This window comes from Taudactylus pleione, unplaced genomic scaffold (genome assembly GCF_031769625.1).
Source record: "Taudactylus pleione unplaced genomic scaffold, aTauple2 ptg000090l, whole genome shotgun sequence".
Classification (NCBI taxonomy): Eukaryota; Metazoa; Chordata; class Amphibia; order Anura; family Myobatrachidae; genus Taudactylus; species Taudactylus pleione.
The window spans coordinates 4,961,829-4,974,796 of record NW_028284492.1 but is presented as its reverse complement, the minus strand read 5'-3'; the positions used below and the strand labels follow the sequence as shown (position 1 = coordinate 4,974,796).

At 44.5% G+C, this 12,968-nt stretch overlaps 1 protein-coding gene across 1 annotated transcript in view; it reads right to left on the bottom strand.

The window, feature by feature from the left end:
• Positions 1–12,968, bottom strand: part of NKAIN3 (sodium/potassium transporting ATPase interacting 3) — a 674,703-nt gene that overhangs the window by 46,655 nt on the left and 615,080 nt on the right. The window contains exon 5 of the mRNA XM_088469357.1: positions 3,212–3,272. Coding sequence (XP_088325483.1) covers positions 3,212–3,272 — 61 coding nt within the window. The remainder of the gene's footprint in view (positions 1–3,211; positions 3,273–12,968) is intronic.

Genomic DNA, 12,968 nt, shown 5'->3' with positions numbered 1-12,968 from the left:
GTCTTGCGCATGCGCATGACGGAGCCGGCTCTGTCGTGCGCATGCGCACTGGGCCACTATTGACCCACCTACGAGCGCATAGCGCTCGCGAGCGGGTCTGAATCATGCCCTGTGTTCCCTAATTATTTTTTTTTACCCCCAAAATTAAAGTACATTTTTTGGGGTGTCCCTATATTTTTTTAAACTTTTTTTTACATACATTAATATTAGGGTCCTTTCCCAGGGGTGCAGGCTATTTTTTTTAAGCCTGCATCCCTAAACCCCAATTCTGCACTTTTTTTCGCCAGCTAAAGGCTGGAGAAAAGTTATCCCCATTTTTTTACAAAGACTTTTCGCCCAGGTGAAAAGTCTTTGTAATTGAATACGGGGATAATGACAATAGGCGAAAATGACATCATTGGTGAAAAATGACCACCGATAACGGGTTTTCGCCTCAAATTGAATACGGGCCTTGGTAGGAGAGGCTGCTGCACTGGGCATGCACAACAGCTCACTTCTATCCCTTAAATTGCACACTGTGGCTGCAGCCCTGGTAAAACCATATTATATACTACTGCTATTGTGGTCGTCATTTGGCCTGCTGATACGGGAGTGGGTGGCAGAGCCATAACTAGATTTTTTGGTGCCCTGTGCCAGAAAGAGCATTGGTGCCCCCCTCATTTTTCAAAGGGACATAATGCACTCAAAAAAGGGCCATGGCTTCATGGGGAAGGGCCAGGGAAGAGATAGGGGAGGCCAGGATATGCTGGGGATGAAATAAGAGGAAGCCACAAGCAAGACTGATAATAAACAGAAATTTGACAGGCCCAAACAGCGCCCCCTGACCTGTGGTGCCCTGTGCGATGGCGCCGGCCGCACTACCCTAGCTACGGCCCTGGTGGGTGGTGCCTATGGGCACTGGATGGAGATCTTTAATTTTTATTTAAAGGTATAAGGAAGATATTAAGTGGTCATGTTAATATTTTCAAGCCATAAAGAGTTGGCAACAGTATAAAGGAAACTAATTGCTATTTCTAGTTTACAAAATACAGTATATAAAGAGGTTTTCCTGCACTAATGTTCAGTCATTAAATATCATGAAATAACCTGTATTGTTGACAGTGTGTCTACAACCATTCTAAGCTTTTCTTGTGATCTTTTCTTTAGTTGCCAACATTTCAATACAATTTCCATTCAAATCCCTCTTCACAACCCCAGCCTCCTTCCATAGGATCTGGTGGGAAAAAGATTTCTGAATACTAGGTGGCCCCATCGGGCCCCTAATAATGAATAAGTTGATTACTTAAAACATGAAGAAACTAGTGATATGTAATGTGCCCATAAAGGATGATAAATAGACCCCTAAGTATCACACATAGAAGATATAGGAAACAGACACTGAACAATAAAGACATTGATCATTGTATTTAGCTCACAGACAATAGGTGGCGCTGTGTAGTTGGTCCCTACTGCACAGAATGGCTATTGCCAGGGAGAAAACTTGCAGGAATAAATAATTGGAAACTAGCAATGATGGTAACCAGAGGAAGCTTGTGCCTTGGCTGGCTGGGGAAACTGTAATTGTGCACATGTATGCGATCACGATCCCGCATGTGAGCACATATTACCAAACTGGCAGGCTTCTAGGGACTGCAACGGCTGCAGTCCCTAGAAACCGGGAAGGGCTGTTGTGAATGTGTTCCATGGGAAGAACTCTCTGCTATCGCAGTCAGGACTAGCAGTCCCCATGAAACACCTCCTCCTGGGATTGCCTGTCTAATATCATGTAATTAGCAAAGAGCTTCCAATGGGAAGTTAGTGCCACTACCAGGCAGTCCCTGCGGGTGGCAGAATTTTAGTTAGAATCCGCCACTGATGGCAACTATGATTGTCCTTCTTCCAAATTGGGTATCCTGTTTTATGTTCATTTTATCTTTGTATGTCTCATCTCCATGAAGTGCTTATTAGCACATTGTAATCAATGCATACTCTGCCCAGTGTAATCCTATGTAGTGTGCCTGAAATAGCTGCCTCACCTGGATCCTTGGGTAGGATGAATGATCCTTGCAACTGATGATCTAAAAGGGCTGAATCACCCTTTGTATTATCTCCCGGTCTCTGTAGTACATGCAAAGCTAAACTTCTTTTATATGTCCATAGTTTCTGTACTGTGCTAAGTGCATAGTATTTCATAAGCGCCTTGAGTCCAATTGGAGAACGAGCGCTATATAAATAAAATTATTATTGTTACTAGTATTAATATTACTACAATTTCTGTAGCCATCTTTCCTTTTAAGAGTTGGCACTGCGGATACTTTGTGGCGTCTTAGAAATAAAAGATAATAATATAAATAAAAGGTGCTTGAATTTCCCCTTAAATTATTTTCTTTCTAGATAGTGTCTATTCTATACATACACTATTCATGTGCAGTGTTTCAATAATTTCACTGAGAGGTGAATAGTGGGCCTGATTCAGAGGTGCTCGCTGTTTGCGAGCGCTCCCTCTGAATCAGGGCGTTTTTTTTTCCCGCAAGGGTAGGGTGTGTCATGTCATAGCACCTCAGCCAAGGGGCGGAGCCGATGATGTCACAGCACCTCAGCCCAGGGGCAGTGCCAGTGATGTCACAGCCCCTCAGCCAAGGGGCAGTGACATCACAGCACCTCATCCTATGGGCAGGGTGAGTCATGTCATAGCACCTCAGCCAAGGAGTGGAGCCAATGATGTCACAGCATCTCAACCCAGGGGCAGTGCCAGTGATGTCACAGCACCTCAGCCAAGGGGCGGAGCCGATGACGTCACAGCACCTCAGCCAAGGGGCAGTGACATCACAGCACCTCAGCCTATGGGCAGGTTGAGTAATGTCATAGCACCTCAGCCAAGGAGCGGAGCCAATGATGTCACAGCATCTCAACCCAGGGGCAGGGCCAGTGATGTCACAGCACCTCAGCCAAGGGGCAGAGAGTTCCCACTGTATGTAATGGATTAGGAAGATATTGCTGTACTGCGTAACAAAGCTGCAATGCAATGTCTGCATAGCATTGAACAGTATATTTTAACTTCATGTTTTATATCTGAAATTAGATTTTGTAATTTAGTGGTCTTTTATGTAACTTTTAATTCAATGTTTCATCAATGCACCCAACAGAACATAATATATTTAATCTTAATTGCTATTTAAAAGTCCCATTTATGTCTAATACAAAGGTCATACATGGATATATTGGTACTTACAGCTGTCCTCTTCATCTGTGAAAACACTGATGACATAACAAGCGTACACAAATCCGATGAGCTGCATAGAGTGAGAAAAAGGGATCTCAGTTAATAGGGCAATTATAAAATTAAATTTATAAAGTGGAAAGTGTTGGCATTGTTAATTTAAGTCATTGCGTATTATTAGCCTATAATGAAGTCTTATGAAAGTGAACCACAAGTGATGGTCTGTAATAAACCTCTGATTATCTGTGAAAGCAGCTTTAGCTGTAGACTTTACCTGTTCTCATTGTCAAGGCAGTAATACAGTGCACACTGCAAATAACGGGAAATAAAGAAACTGGCTGTTGAAAATGGGACAATAATACTCGCAAATTACATTATTAAGTATACTCAGCCAAAGCCAGTTGAGGATAACACTTGTTGGCTGCATCAGCTTCTGACAACACTTAAAATCAACATTCTTCTTAGAACAAGAGTCTCAGAAACGGTATTGAAGTCTGATAATTTCTACTGACAGGGGATATTACAGACCCTCATTAGTAGCACACTATCCCACACTACATCGCTCTAATATAACTGGACAAGTCTAATATGTGCGAGAATGGAAAAAAACTACAATCAGTGCTTTTTCACTATATAGCGTACGAAGCAGAAATGTATTACAAATATTATATTAATTACAGTAGAATAAAAAAGTGAGATAAGTAATTATATAGAGATAGATGTACTAAGCCTTGGAGAGAGATAAAGTGCCAACCAGTCAGCTCCTATCTCGGTTTACAGGTTTGAAAGATGAGGGAGGGCCACCAACTTTTCTAGGGGCCCAAGGGACTCCTCAAAAATTCAGGAGTCTTCCAGAGGTTTCCGGGAGAGTAGGTAGGGATGTACTTATGTAAAGCATAGGGAATGGCTTCTTGTTAAAGATTTACTTTACATTAAGAGATTTATATTCTCCAGCCATATGTAACATACTGTATGGCAATAGATTGGTCCTGTAGAATATTTGTCATTTACGTCACTTTCTGCCCCATTGGACACACGTACAATTGTTTTCAGAGTCCACATCATTTACCAGTATGTTTTTGGAGTGTTTGAGAAAACTGGAGCACCCAGGCAGAAACATACAAACTCCACACAGATAGGGCCCTGCTCACAATGCTATCCATTGTGCCACTTTGCTGTACTCAAGGGGAATTAAAACAAACATGACTAAACATAATAATGCTCTGATGGTGGAATCTCATTGAATACACTAGAGTTACAGGCAAAATCATGCAGTATAACATAGCAACCAATCAGATGCAGGCATTCATTTTCTAAACTATAAAATAATGACGGCTATAAACTGTTGGTGTGGCCTAAATACCACATTGTACACTGATATTTAATAAGCTGAATACTGTTTCCACTATGATATATTTCTACCATTGTCAGGCGTTGTCTTACAGAGATCAATTTTACTGTTGCAGTACACAAGGAACAGACATATTTCATCCACGATCCATCTCTTTAGCCTACAGTATGATGTTTCACCGCTGCTATATTATTACTGACTCACGTAACATGATAAAGCAGCATTTCATCACATTTCATGGCTGTGTTAGTGTTTAAGTGCTATACATTTTGAATAAAAAGAATCAGCGTTTTGCTGTTCCTTTGGGAAGCCTGATAGATGCCCTTTGAATTTTTTGAGAAAGAACTGTTCTGTGTGCTGGAACATCTGTGTTTTATCCTTGTGTCTCTCATCACTTCTCTCTAGAATGGATTCTGGGTCTGAATCAGAGATAGCTGCTAATGCAGCTGCACTCGCAATAGCAGTTGCAGTTATATGCATATCATACTTGCGACATTCAGCTCCCTCCTTCCGAGAAGGAGCTGAATGTCTGCGCACAGCGGGGGGCGTGGTCGAGTAATGATGCCGCATTGGGAACAGGCCGTACGATTGCATCATCGTGGCCCCGCCCCCTCTTCACAATGCCGAAAATAATGGCATTGTGAAGCAGGGGGCAGGGCCACAATAACGCGATTCAGCGCAAAATGCGTCACCGCCCCCCTCCCGCTGCGGGGGTTTCTATTAGTAGTTGGGGGAGGCAGGTGGCAGCCGGGAGGCTTGTCTGCCTTTCCGGGGGGGCCAGGATCGGCACCCGATATTCGGGAGGCCCCCGGCCAAATTGGGATGGTAGGCAAGCCTGATGCAAGTGCTTATCTCAGCCTTCGTCTTGTGCTCCTCTGTGAGATGGGACGTACGAGCGGTGAGACGCCCACTTTCAGGCTGTGCGTTCTGTGCATTTGCGATGGAGATTGTAAACATTCCAATGCTGATGCAACATCGTTCACACCATCAACACTTGCGGAAGTCTAGGGTCTACTCTAGCTGCTCTCCGCAAATCCAACTAAACATGGCCTCTGAAGTATTGGATTTGTGATTGGGAACACAGCAGAGTTCCCAGATACATCCAGTGACACTCCCATAACATGTTCATGAATCGACCCCATTTTGCGTACAGTTTAAGCATGGTTGCGGACTTTCTGACTGCCAGGTCAGTGTAGCAGAGGGCAATGTGGCAATGGTAGGCGGTGTGGGGGCATGGTGGCAAGATTACGTTATCGCGGCCCTGCTATGCAATACTGAGATTTCTGGCATTGAAAAACAGTGTGGGGGGGTCACTATGACCAGTCCCCTCAAGACCGCCCACTTTCGCCAGTTAAGTGTGTGGGGGCGGTGCTGGGGCAGTGTGGCCGCCAGACCGGAGACTTGTCCTCTCTTGCGAGTGCCCCGAGCACTACCCAATTTCGTGAGCATCTCAGCCACTGCAGGAGAGTGAGCAAGTATGACTTTAGGTCACCTCCCAGTCTCCACCCTGAAACACCCAGGGATCGGAAATCCCTTCTCAAGTGTTTGCAATGCTGTACGCAATTGCTAACGGCATCGCACACACTGGTTCGCGCATGTGCAGAAATCATTTTCCTGGATTTTTTGCGGATGCACAGAAAATCGGGAACATAGGCATTGCGTCCATCTCTGAATCAGGTCCTCTGTCTGATTTTACCTGATTTTATTCATAAAATAAAATGTTTTGAAAGGAATGGTGATCAAGATACATTTAACCAGTGCATTTGGAATTATATAGAAATAAATGGATCTAAACTTAAAAATGTATTTTGGTGACTTGTTCTGATTTATTACTTATTTCCCCAGAGATGGATGCAACTGGATTTGCGTTAATCCTTAGGGAAATTCCTTATTCAGTGGACTTGTAAAAATATGCTAATGATTTAGCTGATGATTCACATCCACCACTTACATGCAAAGGCAGAAACATCGGCTACATAGAGAGCTTCTGAGTAACCCTGTGCTGCCTCAGACAGAGCGGCTCATCACAGACACTGGGGCCTCTCCATCTGTGAACAAATTTGCAGAGGCTCACTAAAGCATACTGGTCTACTCTCCCGGGACTGCCGGGAGCCTCCCGAAAATCGTGTACCACTCCCAGCACCCCGCAAGAGTAGGCAAGTCCCCCAGAATGTCCGCCAGCCCCCCGCGCCCGCATGTGAAAGTGGGTGGGGCGATGATGTGATTTGCGCTGAATCACGTCATCGTAGCCTTGCTCCCGGCTTTATAATGCCGGTAATATTGGTATTATAAAGCAGGGAGTGGAGCTGTGATGACACGATCACGCCGGCACGCCCCCGCTCCACCGACTGAAGCTGCCCCCACCCTCCCTTGTGCACCAACCTGGCAGCCCCCTCCCGGGAGGGGCTGCCAGACTGTCGGTAAGTATGAACTAAAGTACACCCAGAAAACATGCTTGCGTTTTTCACTTTTTCTAACCCCACGCCGTTACCTCCACCAGCGCTGACTACCTGTCACTCACTTTGCGAATACATCCTCTCTGTGAGCGCTGTTACTTATCCATCGCTGCAGGTGCGCAGTGTGACTTTATTGCATGCGCAGCGGCAAAAATTTGCTCCACTCAGTGCATCAGGCCCACAGGCCGCCACACGTGTGTAATATCTGAGTTCTATCAATACATACAAAAAAATGTCAGCTGCTCAATCAATCTGATAGTACTTTTCAGGTGCATGAAAGGGAGGGGTCTACTTCTATCAATACATAACATGTGGTGCTGTTACTGGTTCAGGTCTTGGCAAACCTTTTTTTTTAAACTTAATTACCTATTTAAATATATAGAATAGCAATGCATTTAGTTTTCCTTCTATGCCCTCAGCGATTACACAGAACTGCTTATTGAGGTAGTTACCTTGGCAGCTCCATGATAATGATACTGTAAAGCTGCTGGAAGTCGGTCTAATAAACCCATTTACCGTATGTAAGAAAATTATGCTTTTTTACAAACAGCATTTACAGTACAATGAGTGTTTTTATTGTTTATTCTAGTCTGCATGGGCAATCTGACATACCTTCTAGTCTATAAGCATTGGGCAGCACAGACCGTGTAATGGTTAGTGTTACTGCCTCACAGCACTGAGGTCGTGGGTTCGATTCCCACCACAGCCCTAAGTGTGCAGAGTTTGTTTATTCTCCCTGTGCTTGTGTGGGTTTCCTCTGGTTTCCTCCCACATGCCAAAAATATACTGGTAGGCTAATTCGCTCCAAACATTAAAAAAAAATAACCCTAGTGTGTATGTGTGTGTGCATGTATGTGATAAGGAACATAGGGCCTGATTCAGAGCCGGACGCTCTGACCAGAGCACTCGCTCTGAATCATGGCCCTCCTACATGAAAATGGAGCGGCCTCTTGGACGAGCATCCATGATGATGATGGTCGCGACCATCGGGCTTGCGACGGAGACCCTACGGTAGGGTCTCACTGCCGCAAGCCCTGGAGTGATTTTGGCTCTATCAGAGCCAAAATCACTCCCACTGACATCACTACTGATGTCAGTGGGGCCGGCTTCAGACGGTAGGCGTTCCCATGGGAACGCCTCCGTCTGGCAGCCGCGCCCCCGGCACGCCCATCAAAGGGGGCGTGCTGTCAATCAACATCGACAGCACGCCCCCTTTGGTGCGAGACCCGAAGCGACGGCTACCCCGTCGCTAGCCGGGTCTCGCGCATGCGCACGACGGAGCTCCCTCCGTCGCGCGCATGCGCAGTAGGGCACCATCGACCCGCTTGCGAGCGTCCTGCGCTCGCGAGCGGGTCTGAATCAGGCCCATAGATTGTAAGCTCCACTGGAGCAGGGACTGATGTGAATGGCCAAATATTCTCTCTAAAGCGCTGTGGAATATGTATGCGCTATATAAATAACTGGTAATAAATACATTTCCATGTTCCCTCTAAGCTCCATTCTCACTCCTCAGTTATATGTTGGGGGTGTCCAAACTAGAGACCTGCCACCTGCGACAACCCAGCACAAACATCCCCCAACCATGCTAGGTTTGGGATTGGGGGATGTTTGTGCTACACTGCATCCTGTACTCTGGGGTGCTGGGCTTAGACCTTTTCCTGCAGCTCTCTCTGTTTCCCACCATCTATGGCCAATTCGGAATCTCGGCTCTGTGGTCAGCTTGACCCCAAAGCCTCTGTCTGCAATCGTCAATAATGTGTTAAAGCATATGCCATGAATTGGGGACACATCTTTGTTGAATATTTTGAATTGGTGGCACTGCTGTGTGGCATATAAATTGGGAATACTGCTGGGATGTATACTTCCACAGCAGCATTGCCTTCTCTTGGTATGGCATATAAATTGGGAACACTGCTGGGATGTATAGTTCCACAGCAGCATTGCCTTCTCTTGCTATGGCATATAAATTGGGAACACTGCTGGGATGTATAGTTGCACAGCAGCTGGGGTGCAACACACTGCCCTCCCTTGGTATGGCATATAAATTGATATCACTGCTGTGTGGCATACTGTAGTACAAATCAGGAGCACAGATGCGTGGCATATTACAATCAGGAGCACAGATGTGTGGCATAATACAAATCAGGAGCACAGATGTGGGGCATATTACAAATCAGAAACACAGATGCGTGGCATATTACAAATCAGGAGCACTGTCAGGTGCGTGTCATATTACAAATCAGAAGTACAGATGCGTGGCATATTACAAATCAGGAGCACAGATGCGTGGCATATTACAAATCAGGAGCACAGATGCGTGGCATAATACAAATTAGGAGCACAGATGCGTGGCATATTACAAATCAGAAGCACAGATGTGTGGCATATTACAAATCAGGAGCACAGATGCGTGGCATATTACAAATCGGGAGCACAGATGCGAGGCATATTACAAATCAGGAGCACAGATGCAGGGAATATTATGAATTGGGAGCACAGATGCGTGGCATAGGGTTAGGAATGGGATGCCGGCACTCAGGATCCTGGCGTTGAGAATCCTGATGTCGACATCTTGACTAGATTAGAATGCCGACACTGCCCGGTAAGTACCCTAGCCCTACATCTAAACCTAACCCTCCCTCCCGAAGCCTAAACCTAACAGCCTAGCCCTCCCCCTAGTGCCTAAACCTAACCCCAATACTTACCGTCGGGATGTTGGCACCAGGATTCTGGCTGGTGTTGGGCATTCTGAGCAAGGGCATCCTGACAGCAGGGATGTCAAAGTCACAGCTCCATTATTTGCATTAATACAGCATCAGTGGGTAAACTGCTATCTAAAATCAAATTTTATTAGCTTTAGTGTTTAACATAGCAAGGAACTCTTACTGTGTACCTATGGTAATTGCTGGGAGATTATGAGATAAAAATTGTGGCCCTCCATCCAAAGTCCTTTACATAATATATGTACATGTGTGAAGCTCCAGCTGCTTCTGTGCATGCACACAATGTTACCATCAATGGTTGTACCAGCGATTGGTTTGGATGTGATGGCAACCAGCCATCACATTGCGTGATTTCATGTCATGCTTCTGATGTCCATCCATATCATGCTCGGAGTTATTCCTCCAGTATGTGTTTACCATTGCCCACTTTCTGGCCACAGCCAATCTCACTCAGACTGAGGACCTCATTCAGAGTCGGTTGTTGCGGCCGCTCGGTCGTAAGGGAAAAGGGGCTGGATATGCAAATGAAGCGCTCGCAAGTTGCATCGTTAAGATGGGAACGTTAGCTGGACGAGCGAGGGGAGGAAGCGGCCGTAAGACTAAAAACACACCCCCTTCTCATTCGCAATACACGTCATCTCCGGGCATATAAGGATTAATCGAGACCATCGGGAACCATCGGAGCTGCTCGTAGAGCTTAAGGTTGACCATACCCTCTCTTAAGCACTACGATCATGTCAGTGTAAAAACCTCCCATGTCACATGTGCCATGACACTACTTAGTTAATTATGCACTCCCATAAAATTCCATTTGCATAGTCAGGCATGCCTGCGTTCGGATCTCCACTCCCCCGTTCACAAGCACTTTCCCCTGTTACCACCCACAAACGCCTCATCCTGTCACTCAAACTAACGACCTGGCCAAGTTGAAGTAGAGAAAAATTTCCAATCACAACAGCTAGTTTGCGCACGCGCATTGCGAAACTTGTGCATGCGCTGTTATGCGAACATCGCTGGGTACGACCGAGCGGCCGCTTACGACCGACTCTGAATGAGGTCCAGTGTGTGTACAAAGCAGGATTTGAGGATCACAATTGCCTAATTATTGTGGTCTGACCTGTGATCTAGCTCCTCCTATTTGTGTACTAATTGGATTCTTGGACCCTGTCCTGGGCCTGCACTGACAATGATTCTGATTCCCTCGCTACGTTTCCTGATCACAACACGGCTTCACCCATTGGCTATGAGTGCAGTGTGGCTTGTTTACCTGTGTATTAAACCTCTGCTCTGGACTTGGGCTCTATTTAGCCCATAACTATGAGGTATTGGGATCCTGTCCCCGAAACCTCACTACTGCAACATTCCTGCTGTAGGTACACATTACAGTTACAATGTAGAGAAACTCATTTTCTAAGTTAATAATGTATACAAAAGACTGAGTGACATATATTTAGTTTACAGCCATTTTGTGTTTTATTCATAGTGCCACCCAAATGCCGTTAGCCTTGTATGCAAAACAGAAACAATTACTGCATTGTACAGCAGCAGATTAATAATAAAAAAAACTCTTCCAATCTGTCATTAGATAGAATAAAAATGTATTTGTGAAAGTTACTTGATGTTCCATGATATCTTTTTCCTTGACAATGTGAAGGCATCAATGTGGTCCATTTAATTATGAATAACCCTATATACACCAAGGCACACATATTATTAATGAAAGAGAGCATCTATTTCCTTAAATAATTTTTTGCAGCTACAGTGTGACTGTATCTTCAATGCATTATAACTTAGTTAATTATACAGCAGATCATGTACATGCTCATTAATTATGCAGATGACACCTGTCAGCTACATGCATATGAATAAGGTTATTAGGTTATATTTATACAATCCCAGATGTACTTGCCAGTAGTTGCTGCTGCAAGATATATCTTACTATAGATTATATGGTCAAATTCATTTTATTTATTCCTCTAATTAAATCTACCAAATTAATTGTGATTTCATCTAATATGTCTTAAGGTGCCCATCTGCTTGTAGATGCGGGGACAACGACATGATTACGACATCGTAATCGTGCCACCGTCTCCCTAGGGGTGAAGTGCATACATTGAACGTTCAGACGATCAGTGTATGCACATCAATCATCCCCAAACATGGGCAACCTGACGACGGTTGTCAGGTTGACCGTTATGTTCGGGCGATGATAGATGTTGGAAACGACCATCGGGCGTGCGCCTCACTGGTCGTTATATGTCCGATTTGCAGCCGATAACTGAGCAATTGCACGATTACGATGTCATAATCGTGCAATTGCTCATTATTATCTGCAAGTGGATGGGCACCTTTATGTGTGGTGTTAATTTGATCAATTTAAGCTTGTAGGCTCAATACAACTTAAAGGGAAATTTATGAGAAAAGCTGAAAAATATCAGAGTAAATGCTGTACTATCCTTGATGGTGGCATCTGCAGGGGGGTAAATGACTGCACTGACCAATGGATTAGTAGAGCAGATTGGGGACTTGGCTTGCCAATGGGGACGTTGCTTGCCGAGTATGACTTAGATTAATCCACATGCAAAACAAAAGTTCATGCAACAAGAACAGAGGTTGAGAGGACATATGTACAGAGGACTTATCTGTGTTGTGGGACAGTACACATGTGATATAGCACTAACGGCCCTGTCTACAAGGATCTGCTCATCACAGCCTTAGAAAACCACCTATCAACATAATTTACCAATACAAAAATCTCACCAAGACATCTGAACCAAACTCAGCCTCGAGCAGTTAAGAGTTGATACACCATTTTACTGAAACAGTATTGCATATGCGTGACACAGCGAATCAGTTCACATATGCACACTGGAACTGGAAGCCTGGACTTAAGCTTTGAGTTCCAATTGTTGAAAATATTTCAAAAACATTCCCATTTGAGAAAAATTTACGACCAACTCTGAATGCTTGTGTGCCGCAATCCTTGTTAAACAGGCTTCCCCATGTTAGACCCTAGAAGTGACCCTTTGACATATAGAGCATAGTCCTTTCTTGAGTGTAAAAGGCCTTTCACCTGTAAGTAAATAGAGACCTTAATCTAAAATATCACAGTTAAGATCTATCATAATCATTATTATTAGCAAACAACAAAGCACTACATTTATGCTAAACTTTAACCCTAACTTCAATATTCAACCTCACCCCTACTCATCACACTGCTAATTTATGACATCTAAAGA